The sequence below is a fragment of the Triticum aestivum genome, chromosome 5B, assembly GCF_018294505.1.
Source record: "Triticum aestivum cultivar Chinese Spring chromosome 5B, IWGSC CS RefSeq v2.1, whole genome shotgun sequence".
NCBI lineage: Eukaryota > Viridiplantae > Streptophyta > Magnoliopsida > Poales > Poaceae > Triticum > Triticum aestivum.
In genome coordinates, this window is record NC_057807.1 from 15,177,430 (window position 1) to 15,199,396 (window position 21,967).

A 21,967-nucleotide genomic window follows, 5' to 3' on the forward strand; every position below is an offset into this window, starting at 1 on the left:
TTGCATGGCGATTATGTACAACAGTCTCCCAACGTGGAAAAACAAACAAAGAAGAGGACTAGAAGTTTCAAGTCTGTGTCCAATCTGTGCTATGGAAACCGAGGATAATTTCCACCCGGTTCTTCGGTGCCCGCTGGCTCGTCAATTATATGAGGCCATGTCAGAGGTGTGGAAGTTGCCAGCACTTGGAACGATTCTGCACACAGGCAAGGAATGGTTATTCCAGCTCCTGGAGGAGCTGGACCAAACCACGTGCAGCATGCTACTATTTACGTTCTGGAGGTGTTGGTATGTGCGTAATGAGGTGGTGCATCATAAACCTCCCCCGCCTGTGAGTGCATCATGCAGGTTTCTTCAGAGCTATTTGGAGTCGCTCATTGCCACCAAAATAAATGGTGATATGGACCCCCGGAAGGGCAAGGCGAGTTGTGTAATCTTTGCTAAACCCCCTCGAACTTGTACCACAGAGCCAGAGTTGAAGTGGGTTCCGCCCCAGCAAGGATGGGCAAAACTGAATACCGATGGTTCTTATGACGGCGGGGGTTCTGCAGGTTCAGGTATGATCCTGCGAGACGAGGTGGGTGGTATTATCTTCACTGCATGTAGGCAGCTGTTTTCTTGCCGGGACGCGCTGGAGTCGGAGCTTAATGCATGCATGGAAGGACTGTCATTGTCATTACAAAGAAGTGAAGCACCCATTGTTGTGGAGATGGACTCGGGCGTGGCTGTTTCCATGATCCAGGAGGAGGGAGTTGACAGATCAGTGTATGCTTCCATAGTCAATGAAATCAAGCATCTTAGAACTTTGAGAGAGACGCGTATTACTCTTGTTTCCCGTAGCCAAAATAAAGCTAGTGATTGTTTAGCCAATTTTGAAGGGGAGCCTTGGCGCAGTGGTAAAGCCGCTGCCTTGTGACCATGAGGTCACGGGTTCAAGTTCTGGAAACAGCCTCTTGCAGAAATGTAGGGAAAGGCTGCGTACAATAGACCCAAAGTTGTCGGACCCTTCCCCAGACCCTGCGCAAGCGGGAGCTACATGCACTGGGGCTGCCCTTTTTTTTTATTGTTTAGCCAATTTTGCTAGAGTTAGCCAAAGAACTGTGACGTGGCTACGATCAGGCCCTCCGAGTGTCCTGGGTTTGGTGCAAGATGATTATAAGGACCTTTTGAATGAGTAATATATGGTTTCTTCCCGCAAAAAAAAAAAGTCTTCATTTTGATCGTCCCTTCATTAGACCTCTACTAGTAAGAAGTGATATATCTGTTCAAACATTGGACTCACATGTGGTGCATTGTACACTGCTGCAAGTAAGCATACATGAGGTGGCACAATTTGGATTCTAGAACCATCATATTGCATGCTGCCAAACGCGGCCGAAGAAAACGTCGAGCCAGCTTGCTTTGGACTATAGTAGCAACAGGCAGCATTGCGGCTATAAATACATCCACCGCGGGCGAGAGCAGCAAGCCACAATTCACCACCGCTGCACGCACACTACCATCACAAACTCGTCCAAGAATACCAAGAGCGGCATCATCCATGGCGTCCACTCGCGTCCTCCACCTCATCATCGCCCTCGTCCTTGCCGTCACCGTCGCCACAGATGCGGCCACCATCACGGTGGTGAACCGGTGCTCCTACACGGTGTGGCCGGGCGCGCTCCCAGGCGGCGGCGCGCGTCTCGACCCGGGCAAGTCGTGGCAGCTCAACATGCCCGCCGGCACAGCGGGCGCCAGGGTGTGGCCGCGCACCGGATGCACCTTCGACGGCAGCGGCCGGGGCCGGTGCATCACGGGCGACTGCGGCGGCGCGCTGGCTTGCAGCGTGTCCGGCCAGCAGCCCACCACGCTGGCCGAGTACACGCTGGGGCGGGGCGGGAGCCGGGACTTCTTCGACCTGTCCGTCATCGACGGCTTCAATACGCCCATGAGCTTCCAGCCCGTCGGCGGCGCGCCGTGCCGTGCGGCGACCTGCGCCGTGGACATCACCAGGGAATGCCTGCCAGAGCTGAAGGTGCCCGGAGGGTGCGCGAGCGCGTGCGGCAAGTTCGGCGGCGACACGTACTGCTGCCGTGGCCAGTTCGAGCACAACTGCCCGCCGACGAACTACTCGAGGTTCTTCAAGGGCAAGTGCCCCGACGCCTACAGCTACGCCAAGGACGACCAGACCAGCACCTTCACCTGCCCCGCCGGAACCAACTACCAGATCGTTCTCTGCCCCGCACGAAATGATTTACACATGGATCAGTAAGTAGATGACGTTTTTTCCTTGTAGTCTTCCTGACTTATTATGATCATCGATCATTTCTGTGTGTGCGTGCGTGCGTGTGTGGCTGGTGCGTGCCATTCAGCGAATAAATGTATAAATGAAATGGAAGTGTAATTTCTTTGCAGTATGGCAATAAATGAAATGGAAGCGAAAAAATAAAGAAATTAGCATTGATGAGATCAAACCAAAAGGCCATTTATATGTTTCAAAATAAATTAGTGAACGTTAATGACTTACTTTGCAGTATGGCACTAGAAAGGTGTCCGCATGTGGATGATTGACAATAAAGAACGGGGATATGTGAAAGAGAACATGTAGTTTGAGATGACCTCCTGAACTTCTGTGGTTTCCAGGTTGTGGCAGTACATGTAAAAAGGATTAGATAAGGACACTTTACCATGCGGGAGTAGGGGATCTGTAGCTGGATGAAGTACCCAGATCCTCATTAACTCTGGAGAGACTGCACTGGTGGAGAAAATATTTGCATAGATGACCTCATGAAAGGCCAAATCAATTCTGTCGGCCAGAGACTCTGGGACAAAACTATAACCTTCTATCACCTTGGCCGTGTATCCATGTTGACAATTTTTGATTTATCTACCACATGGGCGTGTAGAATTTGAAGATCAATCGAGAGGGTCTCCAACATAGAATCTGATAGAAGTAGTCCCCAGGCTTATACATGTTCATTTTCCGCCCTTCGGGGATGACAACATGCATAGGTGGTTTGTCTGCAGATTGTCTGCAACTGTCACGTGCATTCTTCTCCCCTGAGTGTGGATTAGCTGGCACTACGTCTCCGGTGCCGGCATATCCTTGGGAAATCTCCTCTATATCATTCATTGGCCACTTAAGCAGGTGGCTCAGGGTCACTTTCGATAACATATTGACACCGTCGGCAGCAGCGAGTTGTCATGCCTTTCGTGTTACCCTCGAACCTACATGATTTTGAGTGGGACACCTAACGAAGACGACGAAGGCGAGTGCGTCGCCCCGGCCGCATGCCCTCTTCATCGCCTCGCCTTGCTGGCCGTCGTCCGCGGCTAGATTGCCTGGTTTTTGGTTTTCTGGTCGAGCCTCCGGGATCTACAACTGGTCGCTGACATGACATAGAGATGACAGACTTTGCTTGGACCGCATGGCCCCGGCCTTGTCCAGCCCGTCCCATGAATGACCATGCAGACACTAGAATACGAGGCCATACTATGGTAAGTATTCAACTCCATCGAACTCTATTATTGACATCACGCCATGTCCATTCTTTTCAAAATAAAAACAAAAGCTAGCTAATTAACTAAATTCCTGCCGCCGCCGGCGGCATGCAAGCAGCCTAGGCTCTGACTTTTGGCAGCGTTGGGATGACAGTGCGCTGGGAGGAGTTGGGATGGAGGACTTTCAAAGGGTGCCAGGCTGCCAGCCTGCACGCAGCGTCTGGATGGCCAAGAACATGGGGCGGCGGCTGGATGATTATTTTGCAAGCGATGGATGGCCGGCATTGGGGACCATTAGATTAACCATTAGATTAAGCCAAAATCTGACGGTCTCATGCTGACCATTCGATTAACTAAATACTACCCATTACGTTGAGTAGTATGATATACCGTAAAATTTTCCACATTCAAATCCTCCCGGGCATGGTGTCTGGATGGATTTGGGGGCGCACCGGCTGCAACATCGATGCCAGCGGCCGCGGGTCGTGCACCACGGGCAATTGCGGTGGCGTGCTGTCCTGTGCCACCGGTGGGAAGCCACTCGCGAAGCTGAGTACACGCTGGGTAAGGGCGGCAGCCCTGACTTTGGTGACATCTCCCTCATCGACGGATTCAACGTGCCCATGAGCTTTGGGCCTGTCGGCAGCAGCTGTCACGTGATAAGCTGTCGGAGCTGAAGGTGGACAGAGGCTATGTGAGTGCGTGCATCAAGTTCGGCACCCCCCAGTACTGCTGCACGCCGCCGCTTACGCCGTCGACCTGTGGGCCGACGGACTACTCGCGCTTCTTCAAGGGGCACTTTCCGGACGCCTACAGCTACGCCTACGAGAAGAGCAGCACCTTCACCTGCCACGTCCGATCAGACTACCAAGTCACCTTCTGCCCATAGAGGCAATTGGATTCAATTTAATTCGACTGTTGAGTATGTAATGTAATAGCGTTTCCAATGTAATAATGGAAATAATGATGACTGATGATTCCACAAAAAAATTCTATTGAAAAACTTTATTGAGAAAATTTGTTTGACAACATTTTATTTCTTTTATGAGGATAGAATAGTCAAGTTCTTTGTTTCGAGGACGAACATACTTCTTTCTTTAATCCATGTTAAATCAGCAACAATTAATATAAATCGGAGGGAGTATATGAAACAAGGCATTGGCTATAGGCCTAGGGCCTACCCAAGTTTAGTTGCCTTTTCTGAAGATAGTAGCTAACCATGAATCTCGTATTTCCTATATAACGCTCGTTGCCTCGGTTTGTCTACGAGACATCTTATGTGACGCTCGCCGTGTCTAACAGGTGTCTAACAGTAGCGAGCTGGGCCACCGGCCCATAAATAAAGTACTGCTGCAGTGCCTAAACACTGATTAATAATCTGAATGCAGGACCAAGTTCAATGACCATAAATAAAGGATATTAAAGCAAATATGTCGTCCTTTGAAGATGCTAGGGGTAAAGCATGAGATGAGAGAATCACATGAAGGAGCTCTCTGCCTAGCAAAAGCTGCTTTATGGCTAGATTTGGGGTGCCACCTGTGGGTTACATACCCACCTGAAATCGCTTGTATCCCAAACGTTGTTTTGAGTTAATAAAAACCTGGTGATACCCCTCAAAAAAGCACTGCAGCAATGCAATGTAGCAACTACTCCCGCTATAACCTTCTCCAATACGTTTGTAGAGTCCATGACAACGTTAAAAAACGACATATGTTAAGTTTGAGAAGAAGTAATGTTCTAGCATGGTACTGTAGTGGTCATTTTTGGGGAAAAATACAACAACTTTTGGAAAGCCATAAACATTTTGTAATTTTTTTACCTATTTCTTAAACTCAAACATTTTTTCAGAGACATGAATACATTTTGGAATCTTAATTTTTTTAGAATTTCCCAAACATTTTTAAAACGTGAATGTTCATTGTATTTTCCAAATAGTTTAGAAATATATGAACAAAATTTGAATGGTAAACATTTTTAAAATTTATATGTAAACATTTATAATATTGTGAACACTTCTTAAAATACATTAACATTTTTCAAAATTTTCTACCTAAGAGAAGAAAAGGAAAATGCAAAAGAAAAGGGGAAGGAAGAACAAGCAAACAGAAATATAAAAGGAAAAACCAGAGAAAACCGTAACGAAAACAAAATAGAAATAACGGATCCTAACTACTTGGGCCGGGCCATCAGTGGTTCGCTCGCTGGCTCGCTTGTGCTGTGCGAAGCAACAGCATTGGGCCGCGGCGAGCGGCAAATAGGGATTTCGTTGTCGACCAAATGCACAAGGAAGCGAGCGAGCGAACAAAGATGGGCGGGCCTAATTAGATACAGTCTAGAAGTTTCGTGTTTATTTTTTCGGATGTTTTGTCTACTGGCTTTTTGTTGTTCAGTTGTCCTTTTACGTTTCGTTTTTTATTAAAAAAATTAAGTTTCTGATGCAATTATGTTGTTTTCTCTTGTGTGCCCTGCTTCCCTCGCGCCCTTTCTGATGCCCTCTCCAGTCAATCCAAATCCACCGTCGAACCCACGAGCTCCCACTACTAGGGAAAACCCTAGCAGTAGCGCTGGTTTTGTGCTCACTAGTAGCGCGGGTAGGCGCGCTACTAATAAGGCGCTACAGCTATTGCTTAGCAGTAACGCGTGCCCGCACGCGCTACTGCTAGGACAAATAGCTGCAGCGTTTGTTCACTTCCACGCTACTGCTGATGTAACTAGTGGCAGCGTGTTTTCTCTCCATCGCTACTAGTATTCTTTTTTTTAGTGTATTTATGCGCCATCGTACAAATATTGGTACAATACCAGTTATAAGGTTTACATCATTATGTCCATAACAGTGTGTCAAATGAAGGTGGATTAGGTTCAAGTGGAGGCAATATGTGGTGCATGTCAAAAGTATACTATTAATCCAAACTTGATCTAGTTTGGACTAGTAGTATTTTCGATGTGCACCACATGTTGCCTCCACTTGAATCTAATCTGCCAGCACAAGCAATTTAATCATCATCATAGTCATTACTACCAACAGTATTTATTTAATCACCACTAAGACTAGCTAATAATAATCATCATAGTCATTATCATCAACACTAGCTATTTTATCATCATAATAATAGTGTAGCACATCATCATCTTCAAACTCATTTCTAGCTAGCTAATTACTCCTGCTTCTCTTAGGTAAAATAACATAAAACATGTATAGCTCTCCTCCTTGATCAAGTTGGAGCATGCAGATGAACATGTCTCCTAATCGTGGGTAGCGCATCTGTTTGCTGCCCCCTAGTACTTCTCTGCGTTCCCTCATCACATATTTGGTCCAGTCTTGCACTATTAAGAATCCGTCACTAATCTTGAATGCACTAAAGTAATCTGTAGGATATCTTGGCCGTAAACTAATAATACTCATGGTACCTTTAGTCTCGACCTCATAAGGCACAACATTCATCGGGAGTCTCTATTGAAGAACATCGTATGGTAACATACTTAGCAATGAAGTTTAGCTTCAAAAATAATGTATGGAAAAGATGCACTGAGGATAAATAGTAAAAGTCTTACCATCCTTCCTAAATAGATGTGACCGTAGTTTATTACGAACGCTATTGGTCGCACGTTTTTAGTACTAACATTTCTAAATGCAGGAAGAAAATTTGTCTTGACAGTATCAAGATCTGCAAGCCATGAAACATAATGACTGAGCTCCTCGCAGTTGAGTTCAGCCCCGGCACAGTATACGGTCCTGTCTACCAAGCGCTGGACATGTTTGCTTGCACCGAAATAAGCTGATAATACAAATTATTTGTCAACTATTTTTGAATAAACAATATCAAAGACATAAATATGGTTGAGAAACTTACATAATGGTATAACTGGAGGCGTCTGCACATCGACCCAGATGTCGGTATTACCTTCAATATCATCTTCCGGACGAATATCAAAGGTGATAACCATATCAGGCTCAAATGCATAAGTTTTGCATAGTGCTCGCCATGTTTTGCATCCAAAATAGGTGTAGTCGTCTGAATTATATAATTTAATGTTGAAAATATAACCATGCTCGGTCTTCAAGTAAACTTTCTTTACCTCCATAGTACAACTGAAACCTATCTTATCCAATACAAAAACTCTTGCATGGCAGGGGATACGCTAGTAGAATAGTAAAAATAAATAAATTATAAGTTCAAGCAAATGAAGCATATGTCATGCTTAATTACGAAAAAAATTTGTCATTGTGACTTACCGTATCCACTTCGAATTTCTCGTCCAGCTTGATGCTGAAGCGCCTATCATCATCTAGAAAGATTCCTTCGCACAAGCCGCGCTCGTCTTCACAGTATTTGCAAGTACCGAAATCCTTTTCGTCGTTAGACATTTCCTATGTTCATAGTTGAAACATTAATTGAAAATCGATCGAAGACAACTACCAGGATACTGAACACACAAATCCGGGGCACTCGATATTTCCTACATATTCTGGCACAAGTCATGCCAAAATTCACGGAAAAATCCGGCATGACCTTTGCTAAAATAGGACATACCGAGCGCCTGAAATTTGCCGGAACGGAAATGAATCAACACTCCGGCAAAACAATGCCACTCGGAGGTGTAACTTGCAAACATGACCAGCCACTTGGGCAAGCACATATCCTATTTGAGCAACACAAGATATACATTTCAAAATACCTTATAGGACTCAAATTAGCATGCATTCAATAAGCAAAAGAAATCATCTCATGCGTCCGTACTTCGTCAAATATTATCACTAATACATCCCGAATAGTGTCATACATATAACATCACTAATACAACTAAAACCCTAGCACACGACGGGTATCGGCGCGGGCAGTGGACACCCACAGAGAAGGAACCATCACGCGATCATAGCTCCAGTGAGATCCCTGGAGAACCTGCCAGGTATTGGAGAACCTGTGCTCCAACGCAAACAAGTAGCGACGGACGTGTGCGTCCTCCTCACTAACACGGTGACGCACCACCTCCGCGGGGTCCGCAAGCCTCTGGACCGTCACTGGCCCACGAGACCGCAACCAAAGAAGGTTCGGGTCAACGACAGGCTGGCTCCTCACTAACCTGCGCCCCCCGGTAGGTAGCGCCTCCCAGTACCACCCCGGCGGAGCCCAGTCCCAGACATGGCTCGTTTGGTCAAGCAGGTGTCATCCTCCGCCGACTCGACGACGAGGATGCGAAATAGGCATCGTCCACGTCGATGCGGGAAAAATTGCTTTAATTAAAAAAAATAGCAACAAGTTCTTACTAACAAGTTCTATTAATTCAATTATTTCTTACTAAGAATACATGGGCCAGGGCGGCGCATCGGGGCAGGGGCACGGGCCGGGGCGGCACGTGGGGGCAGGGCAAGGGTGCGGGGTGACAACAACGAGGAGCGGGCATCGACGACGAGGGCGACCGCAGGCCGGCGAGGGCGTCGGGGCAGTGCTCGGGGAGGCGACGGCGTCGGGCAAGTGTGCGGGCGGCGGCGAGGGTGCGGGCGACGACGACGACAGGCGCGGGCGATGGCGACGGCGACGGCGGGGGTGGCGGGCGGTGTTGGGGCAGCCTGGCGGCGTCGATGTCGTCAGCGTCGTTGGGGCGGCAACTGCGAGATGAGAAGTGAAATTTTCACAAGTGTTTGCTTATATACCAAAGCCTTTAGTCCCGGTTGGTGGCAACAACCGGGACTAATGCCACCCTTTAGTCCCAGTTGGTGCCACCAACCGGTACCAAAGGTCTCTTTTCAGCAGCCTAAAGGGCGGGAAGCAGAGGCCTTTGGTCTCGGTTGGTGCCACGAACCGGTACCAATGACCATCTTTAGTCCGAGACCAAAGGCCTTGTGCTGCCCGTGGCCAAAACTTTAATCCCACCTCGCTAGTTGAGAGGGGCGCGCAGTGGTTTATCAGCCCTACTGCCGCACCCCTCTCGAGCTTCTCTCGATTATAGGCTTACGGGCCTAATTGTCACTGCTATGCCTGTTGGGCCTACTGGGCCTTCTGCGGGCCTGAATCCTGGCCCATTGTAGGGTTTCTAGTCGTATTCAGGCCGTAGCGGCCAAGTAGGTGGCATTTTTTCCCTAGTTTCTTTCTATTTTTTGCATTATTTGTTTTCTTTTGTTTTTTTTTTGCTTCATTTTTTAGTTCCTTTTGCTTTTAGGTAATAAAAATTATAAACTTTCTGTTAGTGCCATTTGTTTTCCAATTTGAATAGTTTAAATTTGAATTTTTTTAAATATGTGTGAATCACTAGTTTTTGAATAACTTTACTATAAACATATATTTTTGAGTGATTCTTTTTCCTGCCTATATAATATTACTTTGTTTTCTCATTATATTCAAAAACATATTTTTTTATTTTAGTTTCTAACAAAAAATTCTTTATGATAATTATTTTTGCTATTAAAGTTTATAACAAAAAAATTCTTTATGATAATTCTTTTTTCTTTTAATGTTTTGAAAAGAAAATACGTTGATAATTTTAGTTGCATAAATTTTATATAATTTTTGTTTCAATAATACTAGAGGTTTTTATAAAAGTTTATTTTGTTTTACTTACTTGTTAAAGTTTATTTTGTTTCTACTTATATATTTTCTTTTCTTTTTTGCCTTTTTATTTATTTTATGAAAATTCTTTCTTTTTTGCTTTATTTATTTTATTTTGTTTCTACTTACTTTTGCTATTTTTTTGTTTTTTTTGGTTTCTACTTATTTATTTTATTTTGTTTCTACTTATTTAAACTTTTCCTTTTTTTCCTTTTTTATTTATTTTATTAAAATTCTTTTTGCTTTTAATGTTTTACACACAAAAGCCGTCTCCCTTGACTGGTTCACTGGTCCCGGTTCGTGGCTTGACCCGGTACTAAAGACCACCCTTTGGTCCCGGCTCAGGCCACCAACCAGGACCAATGGTTGTGGGACAGGAGCGAGGCCCGTTGGTCCCAGTTCGTCCTAACAACCGGGACCAATGCCCCCACGAGGCCCGACAGGCCCCATGGCCTCACAATCTGGGACCAATGGGCTCATGGGTCCCGGTTCGTGACTGAACCGGGACTAATGGGCTTACCTGACCCGAACGAAAGCCCTATTTTCTACTAGTGTGAGTGAAACTAATTGTTTTGAACTAAGTGAAATTGATGTTTAGAAATTTAAAATGGTATAACAGATCTTGTTTGAATTATCTTGTCGTGTGAAATTAAAATATATAAAAAAATCCAAAAAAGATTTTTTGTGAAGATATCAATCAAATAATCTCTCAGAAGGGGCAACCTAGACCCAACCTCCAGTCGATCCGCTTCAACTTACGAGCACCTGATAGGTATAATGGTGCACTTCATAGGGGTTATCCTTGAACCTAAGGCCACACCGAAATCCTCCAGGATGGTTGAGCATACCACCACATCCACCATATTTTGGCTTGAGAAATAACATGATGTTGTTAGCGAAGATCGACAGGCGGTGAACCGAGCCCATCCTAGCCAACAGAGTGAGCATGCCACGTGAATCCGTGTATCTGAACATATGGTGTAGTGCTCCCATAACCAAGATGAAGTGCAAAGGCTGATTATCCACAAGTATAGGGGATCTAATGTAGTCTTTTCAATAAGTAAGAGTGTCGAACTCAATGAGGAGCGGAAGGAATTGACAAAGTAGTTTTCAGCAAGGTTTCATTGTAAATGTTGTAAACTTAGTTTAATAGGTTGTTTGATAGGAAGAAAAATTGTAACAAGATAAATATTAACAAAAGTAATAGAGTGCAACAGTTTACCAATGCTTATGTATGCTCAGCCATGGTATTTCTTATAATAGCTAAAGTGCTCTTGAGGACACACGGGAATCTCGTCATGTTAGTTTTGTTGGGGAACGTTGCATAAAATAAAAAAAATTCTACGTTCACCAAGATCAATCTATGTGTTCATCTAGCAACAGAGAGAGAGATGCATCTACATACCACTTGTAGATCGCATGCGGAAGCGTTCAAGAGAACGGGGTTGAGGTAGTTGTTCTCGTCGTGATCCTATCACCGGAGATCCTAGCGCCGAACGGACGGCACCTCCGCGTTCAACACACGTACGGTCAGCGTGACGTCTCCTCCGTCTTGATCCAGCAAGGGGGAAGGAGAGGTTGATGAAGATCCAGCAGCACGACGGCGTGGTGGTGGATGCAGCAGGACTCCAGCAAGGCTTCGCCAAGTAACTGCGGGAGGAGGAAGAGGTGTAGCAGGGGGAGGGAGGCGCCAAGACTCAGGGTGCGGCTGCCCTCCCTCTCCCCTCCTTTATATAGGCCCCCAGGGGGGGCGCCGGCCCTGGAGATGGGAATCTCCCAAGGGGGTGGCGGCCAGGGGGGTGGAGTGCCCCACAAAGCAAGTGGTGCACCCCCCACCCTAGGGTTTCCAACCCTAGGCGCAGGAGGGGCCCAAGGGGGGCGCACCAGCCCACTAGGGGCTGGTTCCCCTCCCACTTCAGCCCACGGGGCCCTCCGGGATAGGTGGCCCCACCCGGTGGACCCCCGGGACCCTTCTGGTGGTCCCGGTACAATACCGAGTGACCCCGAAACTTTCCTGATGGCCGAAACAACACTTCCTATATACAATTCTTTACCTTCTGACCATTCCGGAACTCCTCGTGACGTCCGGGATCTCATCCGGGACTCCGAACAACATTCGGTTTGCTGCATACTCATATTCATACAACCCTAGCGTCACCGAACCTTAAGTGTGTAGACCCTACGGGTTCGGGAGACATGCAGACATGACCGGGACGGCTCTCCGGTCAATAACCAACAGCGGGATCTGGATACCCATGTTGGCTCCCACATACTCCTCGATGATCTCATCGGATGAACCATGACGTCGAGGATTCAAGCAACCCCGTATATTATTCCCTTTGTCAGACGGTATGTTACTTGCCCGAGATTCGATCGTCGGTATCCCAATACCTCATTCAATCTCGTTGCCGGCAAGTCACTTTACTCGTACCGTAATGCATGATCCCATGACCAGACACTTGGTCACTTTGAGCTCATTATGATGATGCACTACCGAGTGGGCCCAGTGATACCTCTCCATAATACGGAGTGACAAATCCCAGTCTCGATCCGCGTCAACCCAACAGACACTTTCGGAGATACCTGTAGTGCACCTTTATAATCACCCAGTTACGTTGTGACGTTTGGTACACCCAAAGCACTTCTACGGTATCCGGGAGTTACACGATCTCATGGTCTAAGGAAGAGATACTTGACATTGGAAAAGCTCTAGCAAAACGAACTACACGATCCTGTTCTATGCTTAGGATTGGGTCTTGTCCATCACATCATTCTCCTAATGATGTGATCCCGTTATCAACGACATCCAATGTCCATAGTCAGGAAACCATGACTATCTGTTGATCAACGAGCTAGTCAACTAGAGGCTCACTAGGGACATGTTTTGGTCTAAGTATTCACACGTGTATTACGATTTCCGGATAATACAATTATAGCATGAATAAAAGACAACTATCATGAACAAAGAAATATAATAATAATCCTTTTATTATTGCCTCTAGGGCATATTTCCAACAAGTTTCACCATGATTCGTTGAGTTTTTCTGAACCAAAGAACGTAGAACAATCGTTCTACAGTAATTTTCGTTCAAAAGTTAAATAACGTTATGTACAATCAAAGAAAAGAAAACACATAAACGTGCCATCTAACCAATACCAGCTCTAGGAATGTCCATGATAATTAAGCTAGTTTATCTGTAATCCAGTCTATGAAAGCCTGTCTGTGCTTCTCTTTGGTTCTCAGAATAATCAACTTAAGGTCAACTCTGAGTAGTTTCCTCCATGCTTGAACTGATGGGTTTTGAGCCTTGAAAATTTTGGAGTTTCTTTGCATCCAAATGTGCCAGCAGCCCATGGTGATTACGCTCATTGCAAACTGCCTGGGTAGATGGTGGAACAACAAATTTATCTCATCGAAAACATTGATGCCTCCGACTTTGGAAGGAACAATAGAATCCCAACATTGCAGAGCAAAAGGGTAGTCCTAGAGCAGATGAAGACTGGTTTCCTCACAAGAACAACTACAAAGTTCACAATTGGAGTTGGGCAGATGAAAATGCTTTCTGGAAAAGAGATTTCTGACATTTACTCTATCATGCAGAATCAACCAGAGAAAAATCTTATATCTAAGCATTGCAGCACTCTTCCAAATACTCTTAAAGAGTGGTGATGCTACCTATTTTCTTTGTAGATGGTGATACATTTTGATAGCAGAAAATCCCTCTTTATGCTTATTCCAGGAGAAGCACCATGTGTCCAATGAATTATCCAGTTGGGTAGCTTGCATGAGAGCATTGATTTCTTGAAATTGCTGGTGAGTCTGAATGGAGAGTGGAGTAAAGAAATGTTCAGATATATCCTCCAATCCTTTGATTTTCTGGACTGAAATTTTCTCTTGTCTACTGAAAGAGAACAACTCTAGGAATCTGTCTTTCATGATGCCCTGATTCCAGTTGTCAATCCAAAATCTAACAGTGCTTCCAGAGCCTAGTTTAGGAGTAGCTGCCTGTCGAAACTCAGGAACTAACTTGAGAATAGTTTTCCACCAAAAATAACCTTGTGGGTTAGTGGTAAGCATTCTGTCTGGATAACAAGCCTCCCAAAAAGAGGAAGAATAACACGGCATATCACCAAATATTAAACGGTATTCAACTTCACATCATTACTAGCAACAAAACTTCTCCCATGTCCTCAAGAACTAATGGATCTACTCACAAGACAAGATATGGATCATGATCCATGGATATAAATATATGATGAACAATCTGAACATAACAATTTTCACCAATAAATCTCCTATTTATGAACTAAAAGGTGTAATAGACACACATAAGTAGTCTCAGCAACCAATGTGAGATTTGATACGAAGATTGAGAAGATGGATGAATTAGGGTTTGGACATGAGATGTGCTGGTGAAGAACTTGATGGAGATGATAATCCCGTTGATGAAGAGAGTGTTGGTGATAACGATGGCTTTGATTTCCCCCTCCAAAGAGATTCCCTGTCAAAATCGCTCCACCTGAGATAAAAAGTGCACTGCCTAGGTTCCGCCTTGTAGACGGCGGCGAAAAGACCCCATGAATTCTGTGACTTTTTCTGGGGCAAACGAAAATTTACGGTGTGAGCCCCCAAGGGCCCATGCATCCATGTGGCGCGGTCTAGGGCCAACCCGTGTGGGGTGGCCGTGTCGCACCCTGGTGGTTCCCTTATGGCCCATCTTCTGGCATTTGGCTTCATATTTCCTGGAAATAATTAAGTAAAATCCCCATTGCATTTGGACCTCCAAAAAAATATTATTTTCTTCTGCTGTATTTTTGGTCCGGATTTTCAGTCGTCCAACAATTTCCCTCTCTTTGTTTACCTTGCATTTTAAGAGAGAAAATACATTAATTAGAATTGCATCTATAGCGACACACCTGATCATATGGCCTAAGATAACTACACAGATACGACCGAGATACTCGTGGAGGCGGAGCGTCCTTTCCATGAACTAGGTCATAAAGTAAGCTCCAATGCTTAATTACCATAGGTGAAACCTGTTGAGCTATATATATACTCTTATGTTTGTTTTTTGAAAACATATGGAGCTGTATATATCCGCATATCTGCAGTCCTGCTGTGATGTGTTTGCTCGGTTTGTCTTGTGTGCAGAAAAAAACGTCACTCTGGAAGTTTGTGTAGAAAAAAAACAAGTCGATGGAGAGGAGCTAGCTTTAGACGGGAATGCTAATTTGTCCAGTACTAGTAAGTGTGCATGTGCAACGCACGTCTCAATCAAACCATGTCAACTGTTGCGGGTATAAATTTTTGAATTCAAGGGTGAACAACTTCTCCATAGAGAATGTATACTCAAAAAAGAATCCACACAAAATTTAGGATGACCAAATCCACTCAAAGACCACCCTGCCTAAGATGAATATACAAGAAATCATACTAAATTAACACCGGATACGTAAATAAGTTTAATGGCTAAAATGAAGGATATGCGTAATGTCATGGCGCTTTTAGTTATTCCTGCACAAATCCAACAGTAAGCATGATCTGATGAAAGACACAAAGATTCAAAGTTATCAGTTGATACAAAATGTGTTGAAAATATATTGACTATACGAAAAAGAAATTAATAGAATGTAGCCTTTCTACACAATTCAACAGCAAGCATGATGCACCACTTTAGAGGAAAATCAACTGCATAAAATCTCGGTAAATTTAAGAAGAGAGATGTCGCTAAGATTTCTTAAAAGATCTTACCCGTGCTTGGAAAGGAGCCAATTGCAGTAGCAGTTGCATAAGAGATGATAATGCACGGATATCTTCAGAAGCTTTCTTGCTTATTCACAATTCCTGAGTTCAACGTAAAACAATCAGGATTTGACAATCTGGTTGGTTGTAGCCGATTTTTCATGTGATGTTTGACCGAAATGTTGAAGCTCAGCAATGTTTTTTCACGGTTCAGTAGGTCAGTGTAAAATAATTATGTGGCTGTCAAGTCTCCATCCCATGTTATTTACAATCTCAAACGATGAAAGCTTGCTTTCTACAGTTCACCAAAGGTTCTAAGTTACTACTTTTTACTCAAAGATCTGATGTCTACTGATCTCTCTCAATCTTATGGCTGAGATTAACATAATTGTAGAAAGCAACATCAACTCAAATTTTAGTCCGCATTGGAAACCACCAAACAATTTCCAGCAAGATGCATTTTTGAAGAACAGAGGGAGTATATGACTTTCATTTGTCTAGGAATAATGCAGGTAAACCTATACAAAGAGCACACATATATACATGCATACCTGGTAATTTCTAACTGCTCATGATCTGAAACCAGAGGCATAGAAGGTAGAATTCCCATATATGGATGAACTTCTCTTCAAAGTCTAGTTTCAAGACACGTCTGCAAGAAAAAGGAAACGATAGAAAATTAATACTAACTGAGCAACCAAGTGGATCATAAATGTATATAATCGTCACAGCAGTGTTCTTCATGTAGTGAGTGTGAAGTGATCCTTACTCTTTGTTGCCATGAGTTAAACATGACAAGTGATATATACTTACCCTTACCCCCACACCTACACCTGCTTCGCATTGTTGCTCATCCATCGTGGACGTGCAGCTGCTGCCGATGCGCTCTACACATGTATTGTTGTCCGCCGATGTGCCGCTGCTCCCGGCCGCAGTCGCCTCCCCAGGCGACCCCACAAGTCACAACCATCCGTATCCTCTGAAACATCATTCAGTTTATTCACAAATTTTACTTCATAAATTATTTTAAAATAAGACGGTGCCTGTCTTATGTAAAAAATGAAATATCTGTAAATATAACTTCATAGACTATAGTGTTAATATAAAAATTACATAGAAATAAGTTTTTAAACACATAACTGCACAGGAAAAATCAGATCCTTCCATCTCGGAAGGTGATTTTCGTGCCCTTCTTCCACCCCGGCTGGACATCAATAGTCAGGATCTCCTCCAGCGGGATGGTCTTCTACAAATAGTTGCCATGAGGAATTAGCTTTTAGTGTTTATTTTAGCAGCTAAAATCAGTTTGTTGTTCTATTAAAGACATGCACCCAAAACTGAAAGTAATCCAAAATGACCAAGTAGACTAAAAATTGAAGCTGGCTTAAATATTAGTAAGAACCGTCCAAGCTGAAGTATTCGATTGAACCAGCAGAGATGTTGCACTGCTAATAATCTATCTTTAGAATAGATCATGAACATGGTGGTTGTCACTGCATGTACTTAAAGAAATCAAACATACCCAAGTGGCCAACTTCACATTTCTCAGGTTTAATCTTGGGAACACATTTACCTCATACTAACATTAAATAATTCAGAATGATTGAGAGGAAGCTAGAATCCAAATACGGGTTAAAATTCCTGAAAACTGTCAAAAACAATAATACAACTGAATTGTTAGATGGAACAAAAAAGTAAATTGCATTTATCAAGTTTAACCTAAACCAACTAACACAGTCTCAATATTCAAGAATGTAGTAGCTCTTGATTCTTAACAAATAACCACATGTCTACCACTCTTGAATTTCCTGTAAATATAAGAGGTGGTAGGGAAAAAAGATTGCTTATAAAGATTCAGCCGGTAAGAATTGAGCGGTGAAAGGTTCCCAGTTATTATCCCATATCTAACCATGAGCATCAATACATCAGCGACGGACATGAAATTGCAACCACAAGCATCGGTCAATATCGATCTTGGTATATGTATGTGTGTACCTGAGTGTGGTCCTTGCGGTGGGTTCCTAACTTGATATGAAGCTGACGTTTCCGTGATTCTGTCCTCGGCAGTCAGGCTGAAGCTGTCTTCACCGGCGGCTTGCATTCCATATCCATATGTGTGTGTGCTCCTGAAAGAAAATTCCATCCAGCTGTCTGCGTGGCTGCTTCTTGTGTATGCGCGTATCTTAGACGAAGAATCAATCCACCGGGTTGGCTTTCTGGATCGGCCGCTCGTCCTGGGCGTCGAGGACAAGCGGGCACCAGATCTTGAGCCTATGAAGGGTGAGGGGCTAGCGAGGAGATGAATCGGCCACTCACCGCTCCCGAGCCGTCGTCGTCACATAGATGTAGTCCGAGCCATCGGCGCCTCCGTCGCCGCCCGACTGCTTTCTCCCTGTCAACCCCTGACTGCTGTGGGGCGGCGGCGGGGAAACCCTAGTGCCCCGATCCAACCCTGCGCGCCAGGCAGCCGGCGAGCACGTCCTGAGCCGCCGCCACGCCTCTCATTCTCCCCCCTCTCCTCCGCCCCTGAAAGATGCGCCACCGCAGGCCGAACCAATGAACTTGGGCCATGCTGCTGCATGCAAGCCTTTAATCACGCGAATTAGTTTATTTTTTCCTCACGCGGCGGAACGTTTCGTCCCCTCGCTCGATAGATGGCAGAGTATCGTCCGCTTCTGTTAATTGCTAAACGTAAACAGATGAGGGTTAATTTTTATATTAACGGTTAGATCTAATTAGGTGGATCTGATCGTGAGGTGGTATTTTATCCTGGTTGTTTCGTGTACGTGTTTTCGTGTGCGTTTAGGAAAGAATATGTTTGCTTGTTTAATATTAGTAGTAGAGATAACTGGCTAAGTTGAGCCAGCCGAGTGAGTCGCTCACATCTTTTTATATGTGCAACTAGTTGACATTTTGACGATTAATTCCTCAAATAGGAATCACAAAGACACACAGACGTACATTTATTTCTCGATCCAAATGTGCAGTCAAAAACTTCTAAATTTTGGACATTTAAGGCCGGCGCATGTCTTTGGCAAACCCTGTCTGTTAACCCAATCGCTGCACGACGCGCGCGCGCGATCCGGGCGTCGCGAGCGGCTGACGCTGGACCGTCCATCGGTCCACGATCACGCCACGTAACAGATAAGCCCGACCACACAAGGGAGAGAGAGTGGTGGATTTCGTTGTCTTGTGCTTTGATTTTTTGGGACGACGCCGCACCCTCAGCTCCTCCTGTCCATTCCTCTCTGATTACAGTCGACAGAACAGAGAGAGTTCCCTAAAAAAAAGACAGAACAGAGAGAGGAGAGCAATCCCTAGGGTTCGTCGGCGGCCGAGGCCAGCGGGAGCCCGACGACAGCGAGGATCAAGGGGGCCGGGAGCGCGCACCCGGCGGCAGCTACCACTACGCGGGGAGCGAGCACCACCAGACGACCAAGCGGATCGCGTGCCGAAGAGAGAAAGGGGAGGGAGAAGGAGGAGGGGGAGGCCGCCCATGACGCGAGGGCGGGTGAACGACGACGGCGTGGCGAACCACTACATCGATTGGGAGAGAAGGTAAGACCGTAGCCTAGTCTATTTTTTGTCTCTCGAACTGGGAGGGGGGAGGGACAGGGTGATGTCACCGGAATCGGAGGAAGGGAGAGGCCGGGGTGGCTGGAATCGCGTGGTGGGTAGGGAAATCTACCGGCAGGGAATCGCCGAAATCGCCCACAAGCCCCTGCGTGCAAATCACTCACCTCGCGCGTGCAATTTTGCACACCGAGGGCATGCAATTTTTTGCCAGGTATAGGCAAGTTTACTCTATCAGATGATAGTAGTAGGATATAGGCAAGTTTTTCTACCAGAATGATACTGTAGGGCACAATGGATAGGCAACAACACTGAATAATTTGTAGGGAACAACAAAGGTAGTCTGCATCTAAATCCAATAGGCCTAACTAGGAGTGTTGAACTAACCAATAGAAACTGCAGTTTGGTATTGATCTTGCTAGTATACTTGTGCAGATTCTGATATATTAATTTGTTAATTGACATGTTGCGCAATGTTAGCCTACTAAGGTCGATATTTAGCGGCAGGCTACAATAGTACAGTTTCAGGTCACTATGAGAAAAAACTTAGTTCGGAATCTGGTATTATGTCACTGAAATATTTATACCTAATGTTTGCTAGATTTTTGGTCGTCGCCTATCAATGTGATTTTTGGTCTGACCTGTTGTGCACCTGTTTTGTGTGCTAGTTTATCTTGTTCGTTTCTGGGCTGCTACCATGTCAATTTTGTGAAGTAGTCTGCAACTGAACCAATACAAACAGCAGTTTCAGTATGGATCTTTCTAGTATACATTAAGTATGGATCTTTCTAGTATACAAACAACAGTTCTGGGTTGCTCACAGTAACCTTAAAATCACGGTACGGAGTCGCCTACCAACACACACAGTCATTTCACCCAAAGGCAAAATCTAGAGCATCCCAGTACACTAAGTCGCCCAAAGCCCCAATCACACAAAAGACATTGCTAAGAGCAACGTCAGCAGTTCCCCTGAAAAACTTCTGTAAATTTTAGGGGAAGTTTCTTGAGAGCTACTTGACCAGGGGCTAGCTAGTTGGTGACACGCGGGACGGCCTCTGGCGAGGGCGGCGTGAGGAAGTGCGGTGGCCGCCGGCGAGAGGTCGTGTGGTGATGCGGGGGCGGGGGCTGGTATGGCAGCGAAAGGCAACACGGCGGGGTGGGTGGTGGCGCGGCCGCATTTTGGCGGGGCAGGCAACGCGCCACGTTCCGGTGGGGCGGCGGCGGCGTTCCAGCAACGCGTCCGGAAGTTTTCAAGCGGGTTCCTTGCTGCCAAAAGTTTACGGGAAGCAAAACTTCCTCTAAACCAGAGGGAAGGTGGGGTCAAGTTTACGGGATCCTGTAAATTTATTCCATGTTTACAGGATCTGTTGGAGACTTTTTTTTGCCCAAACTTCCCTTAAACGGTAGTTTTATTCTATAAATACAAGATCTATTGGAGTTGCTGTAAGCCCTTGCACGTAGTCGCCTAGACCGCGACAACAAAATGGGCTAACCGGAGGGAACTAAGTCGCCCTAGCCAACCATAGTCGTGCCCACCATGTGCATGCGGAGAGCCTACTTGACCAAGCTACACGTTGAAAACGCTCACAACACCCCTAAAATCACTTATTCGCGGCACCAAATGATGAATCTTACAACATCCGAGTACACTAAGTCGCCCAAAGCCCCAATCAACTAAAAAGATGCACTAAGCCCCTAAATGTAGTCGCCTCAATGCATCAGGAAAGTCACCTCAACACGACAACAAAGTCGTGGGGGAACTAACTCGATCACCCCTTACCACAGCCGCCTAACCGAGCGCCCCGCCAAGCGACCAAGCCTCACATGTTGAAGTCGCTCACAACACCCCTAAAATCACGACAGGAAGTCGCCTACCAACACACGCACGCACGCGCACAAACACATGCGCGCGCGCACGCGCGCGCGCACGCGCACTCACTCGCACTCGCACTCGCACACGCACACGCGCACGCGCACTCACTCGCACTCACACTCGCACACGCACACGCACACGCACACTCACACACTCACACACTCACTCACTCACTCACAGTATCCTAATACACCAAGTCGCCCATATCCCCAACCACACAAAAAGAGCTGCCTAAGCCCTTGTGCTTAGTCGCCTTGATGCGACCACAAAGTTGGCTAACGGGGAGAACTAACTCGCCACCCCCCTACAACAGTCGCCCCACCGTGCCCTTGTCGAGAGCCTACTCTACCAAGCTCACATGTTAAAGTTGCTCAAACACCCCTAACACACACAAAGTCGCTGCACCAAAACGGCCAATCTTAGAGTATCCCAATACACTAATTCGCCCAAACTACCAAATCACTCAAAAAGAGTCGCCTAAGCCCTTACAAATAGTCGCCTCGACACGACTACAACGTCGGCTAAGCGGAGGGAACTAACTCGCCTCCCCACCTACCACAACCGCCCCACAATGCACCCTCCCTAAGCCAACTTGACCAAGCCTAACATTCTAAAGCCTCTCACACACCCTTAAAATCTTGTCACGGAGTCACCTACCAACGCACACATACTTGTTGTCCCCAACGGTGAATCTAGAGTATCACAGACCACCAAGTCACCCAAAAGCCCCAATCATACAAAGATTCGCTTAGT

The 21,967-nt window shown here is 45.6% G+C and overlaps 1 protein-coding gene, 2 long non-coding RNA genes and 1 pseudogene across 3 annotated transcripts in view; 3 read left to right on the forward strand and 1 right to left on the reverse strand.

Moving 5' to 3' along the window:
* Positions 1 to 1,456: 1,456 nt before the first annotated feature.
* On the forward strand, positions 1,457 to 2,443 carry LOC123115457 (alpha-amylase/trypsin inhibitor-like). The gene has a single exon (XM_044536612.1). It carries the CDS (start codon positions 1,541 to 1,543, stop codon positions 2,249 to 2,251), a length of 711 nt encoding a protein of 236 aa, XP_044392547.1. The 5' UTR covers positions 1,457 to 1,540; the 3' UTR covers positions 2,252 to 2,443.
* Positions 2,444 to 3,903: 1,460 nt separating this feature from the next.
* LOC123114553 (protein P21-like) lies at positions 3,904 to 4,369 on the forward strand (annotated as a pseudogene).
* A 9,546-nt stretch (positions 4,370 to 13,915) lies between these two features.
* Positions 13,916 to 18,301, reverse strand: LOC123115458 (uncharacterized). The gene is made up of 7 exons (XR_006456619.1): positions 18,085 to 18,301; positions 17,764 to 18,002; positions 16,909 to 17,014; positions 16,582 to 16,747; positions 16,320 to 16,420; positions 15,778 to 15,870; positions 13,916 to 14,887 (listed from the first exon to the last, which is right to left on the reverse strand). It is a non-coding gene; the product is annotated as an uncharacterized lncRNA (long non-coding RNA).
* A 682-nt stretch (positions 18,302 to 18,983) lies between these two features.
* The window catches only part of LOC123115459 (uncharacterized), a 5,373-nt gene continuing 2,389 nt past the window's right edge, over positions 18,984 to 21,967 (forward strand). Inside the window, exon 1 of the long non-coding RNA XR_006456620.1 lies at positions 18,984 to 19,326. This is a non-coding gene — a long non-coding RNA (uncharacterized lncRNA). The remainder of the gene's footprint in view (positions 19,327 to 21,967) is intronic.